Source organism: Typopeltis vanoorti, chromosome 10 (genome assembly GCF_054136105.1).
Source record: "Typopeltis vanoorti isolate ZY-2024b chromosome 10, IOZ_Tvanoo_1.0, whole genome shotgun sequence".
Taxonomy (NCBI): domain Eukaryota; kingdom Metazoa; phylum Arthropoda; class Arachnida; order Uropygi; family Thelyphonidae; genus Typopeltis; species Typopeltis vanoorti.
In genome coordinates, this window is record NC_143558.1 from 11,181,368 (window position 1) to 11,195,327 (window position 13,960).

At 34.4% G+C, this 13,960-nt stretch overlaps 1 protein-coding gene across 1 annotated transcript in view; it reads right to left on the minus strand.

Annotated features, from left to right (window-relative positions):
- Positions 1-13,960, minus strand: part of pcx (pecanex) — a 621,557-nt gene that overhangs the window by 523,393 nt on the left and 84,204 nt on the right. The window contains exon 3 of the mRNA XM_090398640.1: positions 11,116-11,309. Coding sequence (XP_090254766.1) covers positions 11,116-11,309 — 194 coding nt within the window. The remainder of the gene's footprint in view (positions 1-11,115; positions 11,310-13,960) is intronic.

The window sequence follows — 13,960 nt, forward strand, 5'->3', positions numbered from 1 at the left end:
CAAACTTTTCTTTATCCTCATTCATTCCTTCTGCTGCTATCCTTTGGAATAATATTTCCTAAAGAGCAATTTAAAGGTCTTTCAAATCCAATTTAAACAAATTTCTTCCCACTTTTTTGATCATCCACAGCACCACTGTATAAAAGGCTCAACAATCGCTCGTGGACAGTATTATCATAAAGTCAGTTCTGATTTTAACTGAATTTCTCACATTTTTCAAAACTACTGATGAGAGAAACAACATTCGTTCCTAAGTCACATGTTAAGGTAATTATTCCTCTACAACCTTAAAAATTTGCTTTCCTTCCACGTGCCCTTTTATTTTAACTTGATCTTCACTACTAAGTCTACAACAACAACCTACTATATATTTTGTCCTATATGTCTACACCTCACACCATATATTACCTCAAACCTAATATCACAGTTCTCTTCTTGAATCACCTTTTACAAACTGAATTCTTTTACTTTCATTAGTAATGCTCTGACTACTGTTCTGTTCTCTATACATGGAGTGTAGAAGAATTTTGTGTTACCCAAATGATTCAGGACTGGTTAAAAATGGTATCTAGGTTAATTTTCTAAGGATCATTTTATTCCTTTCAAATGAACTCCCTAGAAAATTTATGTAATAAATGCAGACTGCTAGAAATACTGCTGATAGAGTTCCTTTATAACAGTAGCATGGCTATGATTACTCTGAATTGCTCCTTAATCAAATTGAAGATGCCAAGAAATTATATTTTTCTTTAATCGTTTACCCAAGTGTAAACAAACAAAGTTTGTGAAGTATCTTCACGACTAGACTATTTGTATATAGAGGCCAGTGACCTCACATAAGTTGCCTTAGTATACTGCCTTTAGGGCAATTAATGTGAAGTCACTAGCCTCGACATACAAGTAGCCTAGTTGTGTTGGATAAAGGATCAAACAAATATAATTTCTTGGTATCTTTAATTTCATATATGAACAAGTGAAGAAACTTTCAACAACTGGCTGTAATCCTCAAATCATTGTTCTCTTTGCTTTCTCTATGACATTTCTGGATTGGTTAAAATGGTTCCTTTAGAATATCAACTGCAGAGAACAAAAAATTGCTGAGGAGTAAGGACAATGATTTGGAGGCCAGGACTGGAAGTGTGGAGGGTATAGGGAACAACTTGTTCTTGATAAAAGCATTGTGCTGAGGCAATGTCATAGTGGTCAACTAGTTATGTATGTTTTTAGGAAACAACATCTCTTAAAAGCCGAAATAATACTATTGGTTGATAGTCTTGCCTGCAAGAATAAATTACTGATAAAAAAACACCTTAACATTCACTCTCCAGATATTCAACTGGTTCTGGCACTATTTTCTATCGATGCAGTAATGAACTTTCCTGATGATTAACTGTTTGCAACACTAAATAGATATCAGAAGTAATTTGATCATGTTTAAAACAAAAATACAACAAAACAAACTCTTTAGTCTTTCATATCCTACATTTCAAAAATTGTAAAAACACTTTTTACATATATATATATATAAACTTTATGAAAACTGGAGAAAAATATATCATTGAAGTATGGAGTAATTACTTCGAGAAATTGCTAAATGAAACAAGCAGTAATAGCACAGTGGCAAAAAACACTCAACAGGCATACAGTCAGGAATACATATCCATACTTGAAGTAGAAAAAGCCTTCAAAGGTTTGAAATGTGGAAAGGCAGCAGGAGTAGATGATATTCGACCAGAAATGCTGAAGTATGGTGGTATAAAAGTCTTGCAGTGGCTGCACTGCATAGTTCTGAAGGCTTGCACAGAGGGACAAACTCTCGATGATTGGAGTAGAGCTCTCATAGTACCCATAAATAAAAAAAATATAAAAAAAAATGGGATATAAAACTGAATGTGAGAATCACAGAGGTATTTCCCTACTGAATGTTCGTGGCAAGATATCTGCAAGTATACTTGAGAAATGGTTGAGAAGAATTGTGGAAGAAAAGCTTGGTGAAGAACAAGCTGGATTCAGGCCAAATAGAGGCTGTCAGGATCAGATCTTCACTTTACGACAAATAGTTGAGAAATCATGGGAATAAAACCAAGATCTCTATTTAAGTTTTGTAGATCTGGAAAAGGCATATGAAAGAAAGAAGCTATTCAATACGCTACAGTTATATGGTGTCAATGGGGGCATTATATCAAGCAATACTTAGTCTTTATTTGAGTTGTAAGTCAGCAGTTAGAATTGAAGGAAGGTACAGGAAGATAGTTTAATGTTAAATCTGGTGTGAGACAAGGATGTACATTATCCCCTCTGTTATTCATTATCTATATGGATCACATTATGAAGGAATGTGGTATTAAACCTGATATCAAAATTGGAGATGTTAATGTCAGCTCTTTGCTTTATGCGGATGATGTTATACTTCTAAATAAATCCGCTACAAGTCTGCAAGATTCTCTGACTAAATTGAATAGCTGTTGTAATAGATATGGTATGAAGGTCAGCAATAAAAAGACAAAGACTATGAAAATAGGCAGAATCACTGAAAATGTCAACTGCGTTGTGAATGGAGAACATGAACAAGTAAAACATTTCACCTACTTAGGCACAAATTTTAGTGAAGAGGATAAATTAAATGGAAATAGACAACAGAATCAACAAAGCTGGTATGGTAGGAAGCCAAATGAATAAATTCATATGGAATAAGAGAGTAATTAGTTGGAATACTAAATTAGCCATATACAATACAGTGTTCAAACCAGTTTTAACTTATGGATCTCAGAGTTGGGTCAGAAGTAAAACACTTGACCGAAGACTAGAGACCGCAGATATGAGAATCCTGAGAAAGATTAGAGGTGTGAACAGATGGCATCAATGGCAATATCATATTAAAAACGAGGATATTAGGAAAGAACTTGACATTGTCAGCATCCAGGAATGCGTTAGCAGAGCTAATCTCAGGTGGTATGGTCATTTAAACAGAATGGGCGAGGAAAGATTAGCAAAACAAGTGTTCTCTGCCAGGTTGGCAGGAAAACGACCCAGAGGAAGACCAAGATATAGGTGGATTGATATAGTACAAAGTGCCTTAGATGACAGAAATATAAGATCTGATAATATTGGAGTCTTGACAAGTAACAGACTTGATCTGGAGGAAAATTGTAGATAAGAAGTTAATAATGATGTAAATTTTTCATGTAGTATTATCATAACCTGTACACCCCTTGAGGGTACATGGCAGGAATTTGATGATGATGATATAAACTTTCACAATTACATAACTAAAATCAAACAGATTAAAGCCAATATTATTATTATTATCATTATTATCTGAGACCTCCAGGGAGTCAAAGACTCTTCGAGAGAGACTATAAATCACAGATCCAGCTGTCATACATTCTCTTAAATTCATTCACACTAGATGCATTCACTATCATAAAGAGGCAAGTTATTCAACTCACTCATTGCTCTGTGGGAGAAAAACCTAGTTCTTAACCCTTTCTTGACTGTGAACAAACTTAACTTCCATCGATATCCCCATGTTCTTTCCCCACATTCCATAGAACAGAAAAATTCATATCCCCTCTTTCTACTGTTAACCAGAGTCTGCAATCCACATACTTGCAATCTGTTCTCATAATCTAAATCCAATAATCCAAATATAATCTTTGCTACTTTTCTTTGCACCTGTTCCACAGCTTCTTCATCCCCTTGGAACCTGGGAGACTAAATCTGCACATAATAATCCAGTTGTGATCTTATCAAAGCCATATAAAGAGGCAAAATGACTTCCTTATCCTTACATGTCAAGATTCACTTCAACATCGCAATTATCCTCTGAGCAGTATTTGCAACTTTCGCCATGTGACCTGTGAACTTCAAATTCCTATCCACTAATACCAAGATCCCTTGCCTCTTCAGTTTCTTGTAGCATAACCCCGCTAATAAATGCCATTGGAACTCTAATCAGACCAAAGTACATAACTTCACACTTACTAACAATAAACCGATAGCCATTCTTGCCCAAATTTGCAGCCTATTCAAATCATTTTGTAAGGGCTGAATAACAGTAGCATCCCTGTTTGACCTGCCTATCTTTGCATCATCAGAAAACAATTGCACATCTCATGTTTGATCCTGCCTGATATCATTAATGTATAGATTGAACAATAATGGCCCAAAGAATGAACCCTGAGGTACACCACTGGTCACCTTAAATCTGGCAGATTCACACCCACATATCTGTCTGTCAACTATCTCCTGATCGAAGTCAAGAGTTTATATTCCAATATCATATTCTCCAGTTTTATGCAACAGCCTTTCTTGTAGTATCTGTCTTAGAAAAATCCAACATTATCATAGTGTATCCATTTCCTTTATCCAACTTAGCCGTAACATTGTTATAAAATATGAGCAAATTGCAAAAACATCTCCTCCCTTTAGTAAACCCATGCTGCTCCTTGCATAGTATTGCTTGTTTGTCTACCCATTTCTGTATGCGAGTTCTTACGAACTTCACCTTCCATTAGTAAACCCATGCTGCTCCTTGCAGAGTATAGCTTGTTTGTCTACCCATTCCTGTATGTAAGTTCTTACCAACTTCTCTAAAATCTTCACTACCACACCAGAGATACTGAGAGATCGGTAATTAGATAGATCAATTTTTGCACCACTTTTGTATGATGGAACTATCATACATTCCTTCCATTTCTATGGTATCATTCCTGAGCTGAGACTCAAGTTATACAAACATGTGAAAGGCCTAGCCAATTCTGCTGAACCTTTAGCAAATGGGCTGATATTCTGTTCCCTATAGATAAATTCTTATCCAGGTTATTTAACAGCTCTTCCACCTCATTTTCATGACACATCTAACTCTTCATCCAATGTAATAACATTGTGCACCATGTTACATACACCTGGTTGATATATCTTAGCGAAGTGAGCACTCATGAATTGAACAATCTCATTAGCTTCCGACACTCGAGTACCATCTGCATTCAATAAAGTTATTCTTTCACAATCATTCTTTCTTTTGTTTGTGGCATAACGATAAAATTCTTTTGGATTGCTTTAACTTGCATGGCCAATTTATTTTCATACTCCTATTTAGCTTTCCACACAATACTCTACTTTCCTGGCCTGAGCTTTATATATTTCATAACTCCTCTCAGTCTTATTCTTATGATATTCTTTCCACATCATCTTTTTCTTGTGATTCTCTTGCTTAATAAGGTTTTACATCCATTTCACTCCCAACCTATTTATTCTTCAAACACTAGGGATACAGTCATATACCACCTCATTTAAGCATTTTTCAAAGATTCCCATGCACTGCTGACATTTTTCCCATTCAGTAAATGATATCATGGGACCAAAGTTAGTATGCTCCTAAGTTGATCACAATTTCCAGCTTTGTAGTTCAGCATGTAGCCTGTTTTAATCGGAGCATCAATACAATTAGATACTTCCCAAGAAAGTACAGCATGATCACCGTCACCGATTAGTGGTAAAATAGCCATATTTTCGACAGAGACCCCTTTCTGACGCTATGAGGAAATCCAACACTCTTTGACCTCGAGTTCCTTCTTTCACATGCTGCTTGAGAAAGTTGTCTCGCAACAATTCAATAAATTCCTCTTATTTCTTATGAGATTTCTTTTCTACCCAATCAATATTTGGAAAATTAAAGTCACATTAATGATCACTCGTTTGGTACCCATGAGGCTAAATTAGTGATATATTTCTTTGTCCCCTGCAACTCAGCCACCAGGTCAGTAGCAACACCCCACCATATATTTCATTCTGTTAGCCTCCACTCCACTTCACACCAGATAGACTCAAACTCGTTGCTACATGGGATATTGTTACCATCATTGTTTTCTTGTGTTTCTACCCTAACTGGACTTAAGTCATCTGATATAATTAGTAGTACTCCTCCTCCTCTTCTATCATTCCTAAAAATAGTATATCCATTACACTCGATCCCAGTTACGATATCTGATTCTGTTAGTCAAGTTTCACTGATGGCAACAATCTTAGGCCACATCATATTCAATAAAGCAACGAACTCAACCCCTTTGTTTCTGATGCTCCTAACATTTGTGTATAGACATAATAATTTATCACCTAGTCTATTCTTATAATTAGATATGCAAACTATTTGGTCTTGTTCTAAAATTTTCTCTTTTCCCTCCCCAGACATACTTAAAACGTCCAAAACCAAAGCATATTTTTCCACCCCTTCACCACATATGTAACCATGTTCAAAGACATTCATATCTTTATCACGTTTGCATACCACAGCTGAACTTTTGCACACATTTTCCCCACTCCTTCCTTGATGATCTAGTTTCCCTGACTCTGCATTAGGTCTCATACCAAGAAGTAATTTTTCCAGGCTCCTGATGCCAAATGAATTCAAGTGGAGGCCATCCCTCTTATAAAAGTGTTTTCTGCCATCAAACTCACTCCACACATCTAAAAACTCGCATCAATTTCTTCTACACAGCCTGCACATGAAATAATTTGCAATCATTGCCCTCCTTCTTAACTCAGTACTGTCATATCTGGGTGAGTAGAAATTCTACAATTTTTACTCTCACATTTATTTCTCACTTCTTAAAACAGACCATTCATATCTTCTCTCACACTATATTTGTCTACTTAAATTATTACTCCCACAGATATGAGACCCTTCAACACTTCTGCGCATATCAAAAGAAGGAGAATCCATTCCAATAATAGGGTAATCAATCCGTATTGTGGGATGAGTGTTTATTATTACTTACTTATCCATCGGGGACGGGTTGAGTCTTCCATGTTTCCACAACAACCTCCAGGAGTCTCGGTTTCTTGCATGGCTGGTGAGCTGTCTATATGTTTGTAATCCAGAGTTGACCTTTATTGTTGTTATCCATTTAGTTCTTGGTCTTCCTTTTTTCTTTTATTCTTGCATACAGAGCAAGGTTGGGTAGTCTTTTTGATGGCATTCTCTCGACATGTCCGTACCACTGAAGTTGTCTTCTTTTGATCTTTTCAATTAATGATTCTGTATATTTTAGGTCTTGTCTTACAGTTTTATTTGTTTTCTTTTCTGTCCATTTTGTTTTATTTATTTTACTGAGACATTTCATCTCGAAATCCTCCAGTTTTCATATCTCTGTCTTCTTGAGTGTCCAAGTTTCTGAAGCATATAGCACAGTGGGTATTATAATTGAATCATATAATTTTATTTTTAGAGGTTTGAAGATTTTATTATTTTTCAAGATTTTACCTAGCTTATTAAATGATGACCATGCAGTCGATATTCTATGTTTAATAGTGGTCCTGTATCTAAGTGTTCTATTATTACTGTTCCTAAACAGTTGAATTGTTTTACCTCTTCAATTGTCAATCCAGTCAAGGAGAAGTTTAGTTTTTCTTTGTTTTTTCCAATTATCAAGATTTTTGTTTTGTCTGTCTTTATGGTCATGCTGTATTCTTTAGCCATATTGTTTAGTTTGGTTATTAGGTTCACCATTTTTCTTTTGTGTCTGCTATCATTACAATGTCATCTGCATATTTTATGTTATTAAGGTTATAACCATTTAGGTTGACACCTTTTTCTCCTTCCAAGGCTTGGTTAACCATATCCTGTAGGTAGATGTTAAAAAGGTATGGGGAGATGGGACATCCTGGGCTACTCCTTTACTGACGTTTATTTTATCTGTTGTTATACTATTAAATTTAATTATTGCTTCTGTGAGACTATAATATTTTTCTAAGAAGTTTAGGGTATCTTCATCGATTTGTTTCTGTTTTAATATTCTTAATAAGGTTACTCTGTTTATTGAGTCGAATGCCTGTTTAAAACCTATAAAACAGTAATAGATATTTTTGTTATGTTCCCAGTATAATTCTGGTAGTCTTTGTATTATGAAGATCTGATCCAATGTGGAAGGATTCTTTCTGAAGCTTGCCTGTTTTTCACTAAGAATGATCTCATATGTGCTCTTTATTCTGTTCTGTAAGATTCTTGTAAATATTTTGTAAGCATGGCTGAGTAATGTGATTGGTCTGTAGTTTTTACAATTTTTCTTATCACCTTTCTTGTAAATTGGTATGGGTATTTCTCCTGTTTAAATGATTTTATTGAAAAGTGTGGTAAGGAATTTTATTTATTTTAAGGAACATTCTCCACTTCCAATGGAAGGATCATTAAGGTGTCATGTCTTGAATTAGTGTGAGGCTTTGTTATTAGGTAGTTATTGATTTCATTCGTAAAGGTTTCTTGGTAGTGGTCCATCCATATTGCCTTAATCGCATTTGGATTTCCTGTTGCCCTGTCCTGATGGTTGATCATTGTTAGCGGTAGTGGTGAAAAGTTTTTTGTAATTTCTTTGTGTTATGTATGTTTTTAAGTTATCGTGTTTATATGCCTCATTGCATTTATCTGCTTTTTTGTTTATCCAGTTTTCTTTAGCCTATCTGCAGAGTTTATCAATTTCATTTTTGAGTTGTTTGTATTTCTTCTTGTTTTCTTCTGAAGTATGTCTGTTTATTTTTTCTTCACATTTTTCTAATATTTCAGATGTTATCCATTTATTAATGGGTCTCTTATAAATTTCTAAAGTTTCCCTTGCCGAGTTAATTATTGTTTATTATTACACATCAGAAAATTAACTTCTCTTTTATGATCATTGTAGTTTTTAAAGTGGCAACTATTTTGCTTGTATAATAGTTGGCAAATATTACGTATAAAGCACGTGATTTCGCATGTTGGTGACCAACTCATACATCGCCTTATTTCTTTCTCCCCTTCAACATGAACTGACTCTTCTTGGCAGTCTGCCAATGAGAGCTCTCGCTTCTGTGGTCAGACTATACCTATCAGAACGATCATCTCTTTTACTTTTCTTTTTTGTTTTTCAATTACATTTGTCATATTTTTAATTTTAGCCCATGGGAAACCAGAAGTGGTGACTCCCTTGGCAAGTGCAAATTTTAAGACAGATTCACTACACCATATCACCTCTTTTTTCTTAGATTTTAACTGACTTACCTTGTTGTTGTTAATATTATGATTACCAAGTTCAGTGCTTTTCTGCCTGTTCTTGTTCTGATCCTTTTTCCTATCCTGTCTAAGATTTAGTCAAATTTCCACCTTTTCCAATTCTCTGGTCGATTTTCTAATAATTTCTTTTAATGGAGATATTTTCTAATGTCAGCTTATCCTCAAATAAATTATCGTCATCGCTGAAATGATACTTTTGTTAATCAGGACAAATGCTCTCCTCAGTAGTAACAACTTGAGCTTTAACATTCTTTATTTCTCATATTCAAGAGAATGTGAGAAATAAAGAATTGCCAGCCTGATTGGCAGAGTGGTTAACATAACAGCTTTAGGTTTGAATCTAGTCATGGACATGGATAACTGTGATTGACTTCAGGTGAGAGATGAGATTCATCACTTGGTGTGAAACCAATGCCTGATTTTCAGGCCTAAAGTGACCTGAAATGATTTTTAAAAAAACTTAAAACCCACCCACATCACTAATGAACTATTGGTTTAAAACCTTTTGTAAGAAGTCACATTAAAAAAAAAATGAACAAAGATGAAATAAGCATTATGTCTGGTTGTAGAAACTCTTTACATGATTCTTTAAATAATCTTGCAAATTTAAAAAGAATCAAGATTAAGAAGTATCATGTCCTACTGTTTAATATGATGATCTGTATTAATGCCATTGCCACCTAATCTGGACAAGCAAGGTAAGGTATGATATTAACAGACACCCCAATACAAGATATATTACACAATGATCGCAAATTTTCTATTATGATTTGTATTAGTCTATTACAGAATGCTTAATAACTAAAAACAATGGCAAGTTGAATAAAGAAATCAAAACTGTCATTAAATCCATTCTCAAAATTATAGTTTCCAAGAACACAATAATAATATTAAATGTTTACAAAGTACAATATCTTCTGAAATAACTTGCTTGTTTCAGAAATCTTCTTTGTTTCAGCCATTTTCTGTCCACTGCTGGACAAATGCCTCCTCCAGTTGTCCAGTTCTTTCCACCTTTCTCTGTTCTTGGCAATGATTGACCAATTTTCCCCAACAAACTTTGACAATTCATCACTCCACCTTCTTTTAGGATGCCCTCGGCCTCATTTCCCTTCTTTAGGAATCCAGTTTGTTAGTATGGTGGTCCATCACTCATCTTCTCTTCTGGATAGATGTCTGGCCCATTTCCATTTTAGTCGCTTGTGGTTAAGAATGATGTCAGTGATGCAAGTCTGGCTTCTAATCCAGGTGTTTCGCTTCTTATCTTTTAATGTGATGCCTAGCATCAACCTCTCCATTTTTCTTTGAGTTGTTGTTAATTTATTTGCCAGTACTTTTGTTAGTTTCACAACCATATGAGATGACTGGAAGTATACACTGGTTAAATGTCTTCCTTTTTAAACAGAGTGGGACATCGCTGTTTTGAAAAATGCTTTTCAATTTTCTGAATGCACTCCAGGCAAGTCGAACTCTCCTATTTATTTCCTTTTGGAGTCCACAGTTTAGATCAATGAGATGACCTAACTATGTATATGAAGAGACTCTTTCAAAGAAATTGTTTTCTATTATTATGTTTTTTGGTGTTATAAAATGATTAAACATGATTTTAGTTTTTTCTCTGTTTATCTTTAGACTGACTTTTCTGCTTTCATGATATAGGGCTTCTATCATTATATTAAGGTCTTCTGGAGTGCTTGCAAAAATTATGATATCACATGCATATCTTAAGTGTGTTAAGTTTCTGATTTAATTTTTATACCATAGTTTGTCCAGTTTATATTATTAAATATTTCTTGAAGGACTGCTGTAAAGATTTTGGGTGATAGAGAGTCTCTTTGTTAGACACCTTTCAGAAATCATACCTAGTGAAATCATTCCCCAATTAGTAAACTGCTAAATTTTTCATACATGTTATTTAATCGTATACATAATTAAATTTATGATGGGGGAGTTAAGTTGATCTATGTATTTAAAAGATCAAACAAATCCAAGAGGGAAAATTCTGACTAAAGCAAAAACAATTTCAAATGTCATCAAAAATTTTAAAACTAGAATGCTAATTTTGGACTTGCCTATTGTGCTTCCACATGGCTTCACCTCTAAATCAGAGTTAAACAGTCTACTAAGGAACTCCATGGAATCTACATGAGTTATACTATGCTTACTTGGACCCTCAGCAAATGAATTTCGTGAGCTACACTGAACTGGAGGAGTTTCTTCTTCTCTTCTTGAATTAAGCACAGTCATTTCAATATGTTCTGTATCTCTATAAATAAATATATAAATATGAAACTTATTGTTAAAGATACTAAAGCAAAAAGATTTCTCAACAAAATCAGAATTTTAACTACTGGACTATATATATGCTGTAATTAAACTATATTCATTGTAGCACACTAGAAATTCAACTTATACTTTTAAAATAACAGTGATTTAAATAAAATTCCACAAGAAGTTTTCACTATAAGAAATTGCATCCATTACATCCTAAGCTGATATACTTACCATTCACTACTTTTAAGAAGAAGGAATCTTAGTAGTCAAAATCATATAACAATCAGGAAAACTCATGTCTCTCCCCATGCAAACATGCATTTTTACTCACACAAGTTTTTTATAACTATTTCTATATCTTCTAGATGCATTCCTCTCTCTCTCTCTCTCTCTCTCTCTCTGAGTGCTCATGTTTATTTCTGAAATATACCACACATCATTTCCTGGAATTTTCCCTCCAAGACTGTATAGGATACTATGATAATTTAACACTATGATGTTTCTTTACTAGTTTCCTGTAATATTTTTTGACTTTTAAAGTACTCCTAGCAGCATCAAAACATCTAAATTTAAAATTTATTTGGGTCATTACCCAGTTACTTCTGTTTTGCTAGTCTCAACATTCTCATTATCACAATATTAATGGTAATAATGTCCAATTGTTTTTATTCATCTTTACTTTTAATAAGATTATTAAACTGTTTCTTTTGCTTGATATTTGCAAGAACTGTATCTGTAGATTCCATTTTCTGATTAACTATTTTGTTACTAACCTAACTCCCAGGACCACATGTTAAAATTGTTTGCACTTGTATATTGCTCATTGGTTTGTAGCTGATTTTTCTATTGTTCCACATAACTTTATTTCAATGGTTACCACAAGACAGTCTTTCTTATTCTATTATTTATTTTCAGATTTAATTTACCATTTTCACTATTTCAGTGTTTCATCTCTTCAAAAGCTATACTGTTGAAAGTGTTTCACTTCATTATAAATTAAATTAAAGATACCAAGAAATTACATTCTTGTTTAATACTTTATCCAAGTGTAAGCAAACACAGTTTGCATGTGAAGTTTATTCACGATGAGGCTACTTGTATAGAGAAGCTAATGACTTCATATTAATTGTCTTAGTATCCCATAGTGCAAAGCACACATCCTTTCCAGTGTGCATAATGCTACATTATCATCATCATCATCAAATTCCTGCCATGTACCTTCAAGGGGTGTACAGGATATGACAGTACTATATGAAAAAAATTACATCATTACTAACTTCCTATCTACAATTTTCCTCCAAATCAGTCTGTTACTTGTCAAGACTCCAACATTATCAGATCTTATATTTCTATCGTCTAAGAAACTTTGTACCATATCAATCCACCTATATCTTGGTCTTCCTCTGGGTCGTTTTGCTGCCAACCTGGCAGAGAACACTTGTTTTGCTAATCTTTCCTCTCCCATTCTATTTAAGTGACCATACCACCTGAGATTAGCTCTGCTAACGCATTCCTGGATGCTGACAATGTCAAGTTCTTTCCTAATATCCTCGTTTTTAATATGATATTGCCATTGATGCCATCTGTTCATGCCTATAATCTTTCTCAGGACTCTCATATCTGCGGTCTCTAGTCTTTGGTCAAGTGTTTCACTTCTGACCCAGCTCTCAGATCCATAAGTTAAAACTGGTTTGAACACTATCTTGTATACAGCTAATTTAGTGTTCCGACTAATTTCGCTCTTATTCCATATGAATTTATTCAATTGACTTCCCACCATACCAGATTTGCTGATTCTGTTGTCTATTTCTATATTTAATTTACCATCTTCAGTAAAAATCATGCCTAAGTAGCTGAAATGTTTTACTTGTTCCACAGGTTCTCCATTCACAACACAGTTGACATTTTCAATGATTCTGCCTATTTTCATTGTCTTTGTCTTTTTATTGCTGACCTTCATACCATATCTATTACAACAGCTATTCAATTTAGTCAGAGAATCTTGCAGACTTGTAGCGGATTTATTTAGAAGTATAACATCATCCGCATAAAGCAAAGAGCTGACATTAACATCTCCAATTTTGATATCAGGTTTAATACCACATTCCTTCATAATGTGATCCATATAGATAATGAATAACAGAGGGGATAATGTACATCCTTGTCTCACACCAGATTTAACATTAAACCATCTTCCTGTACTTCCTTCAATTCTAACTGCTGACTTACAACTCAAATAAAGACTAAGTATTGCTTGATATAATGTCCCATTGACACCATATAACTGCAGCGTATTGAATAGCTTCTCTCTTGGCACCTTGTCATATGCCTTTTCCAAATCGACAAAACTTAAATACAGATCTTCGTTATATTCCCATGCTTTCTCGACTATTTGTCGTAAAGTGAAGATCTGATCCTGACAGCCTCTATTTGGCCTGAATCCAGCTTGTTCTTCACCAAGCTTTTCTTCCACAATTCTTCTCAACCGTTTCTCAAGTATACTTGCATAGATCTTGCCAGGAACACTCAGAAGGGAAATACCTTTGTAATTCTCACATTCAGTTTTATTTCCCTTTTTATATATGGGTACTATGAGAGCTCTACTCCAATCATCGGGAATTCGTCCCTCTGACCAGGCTTTCT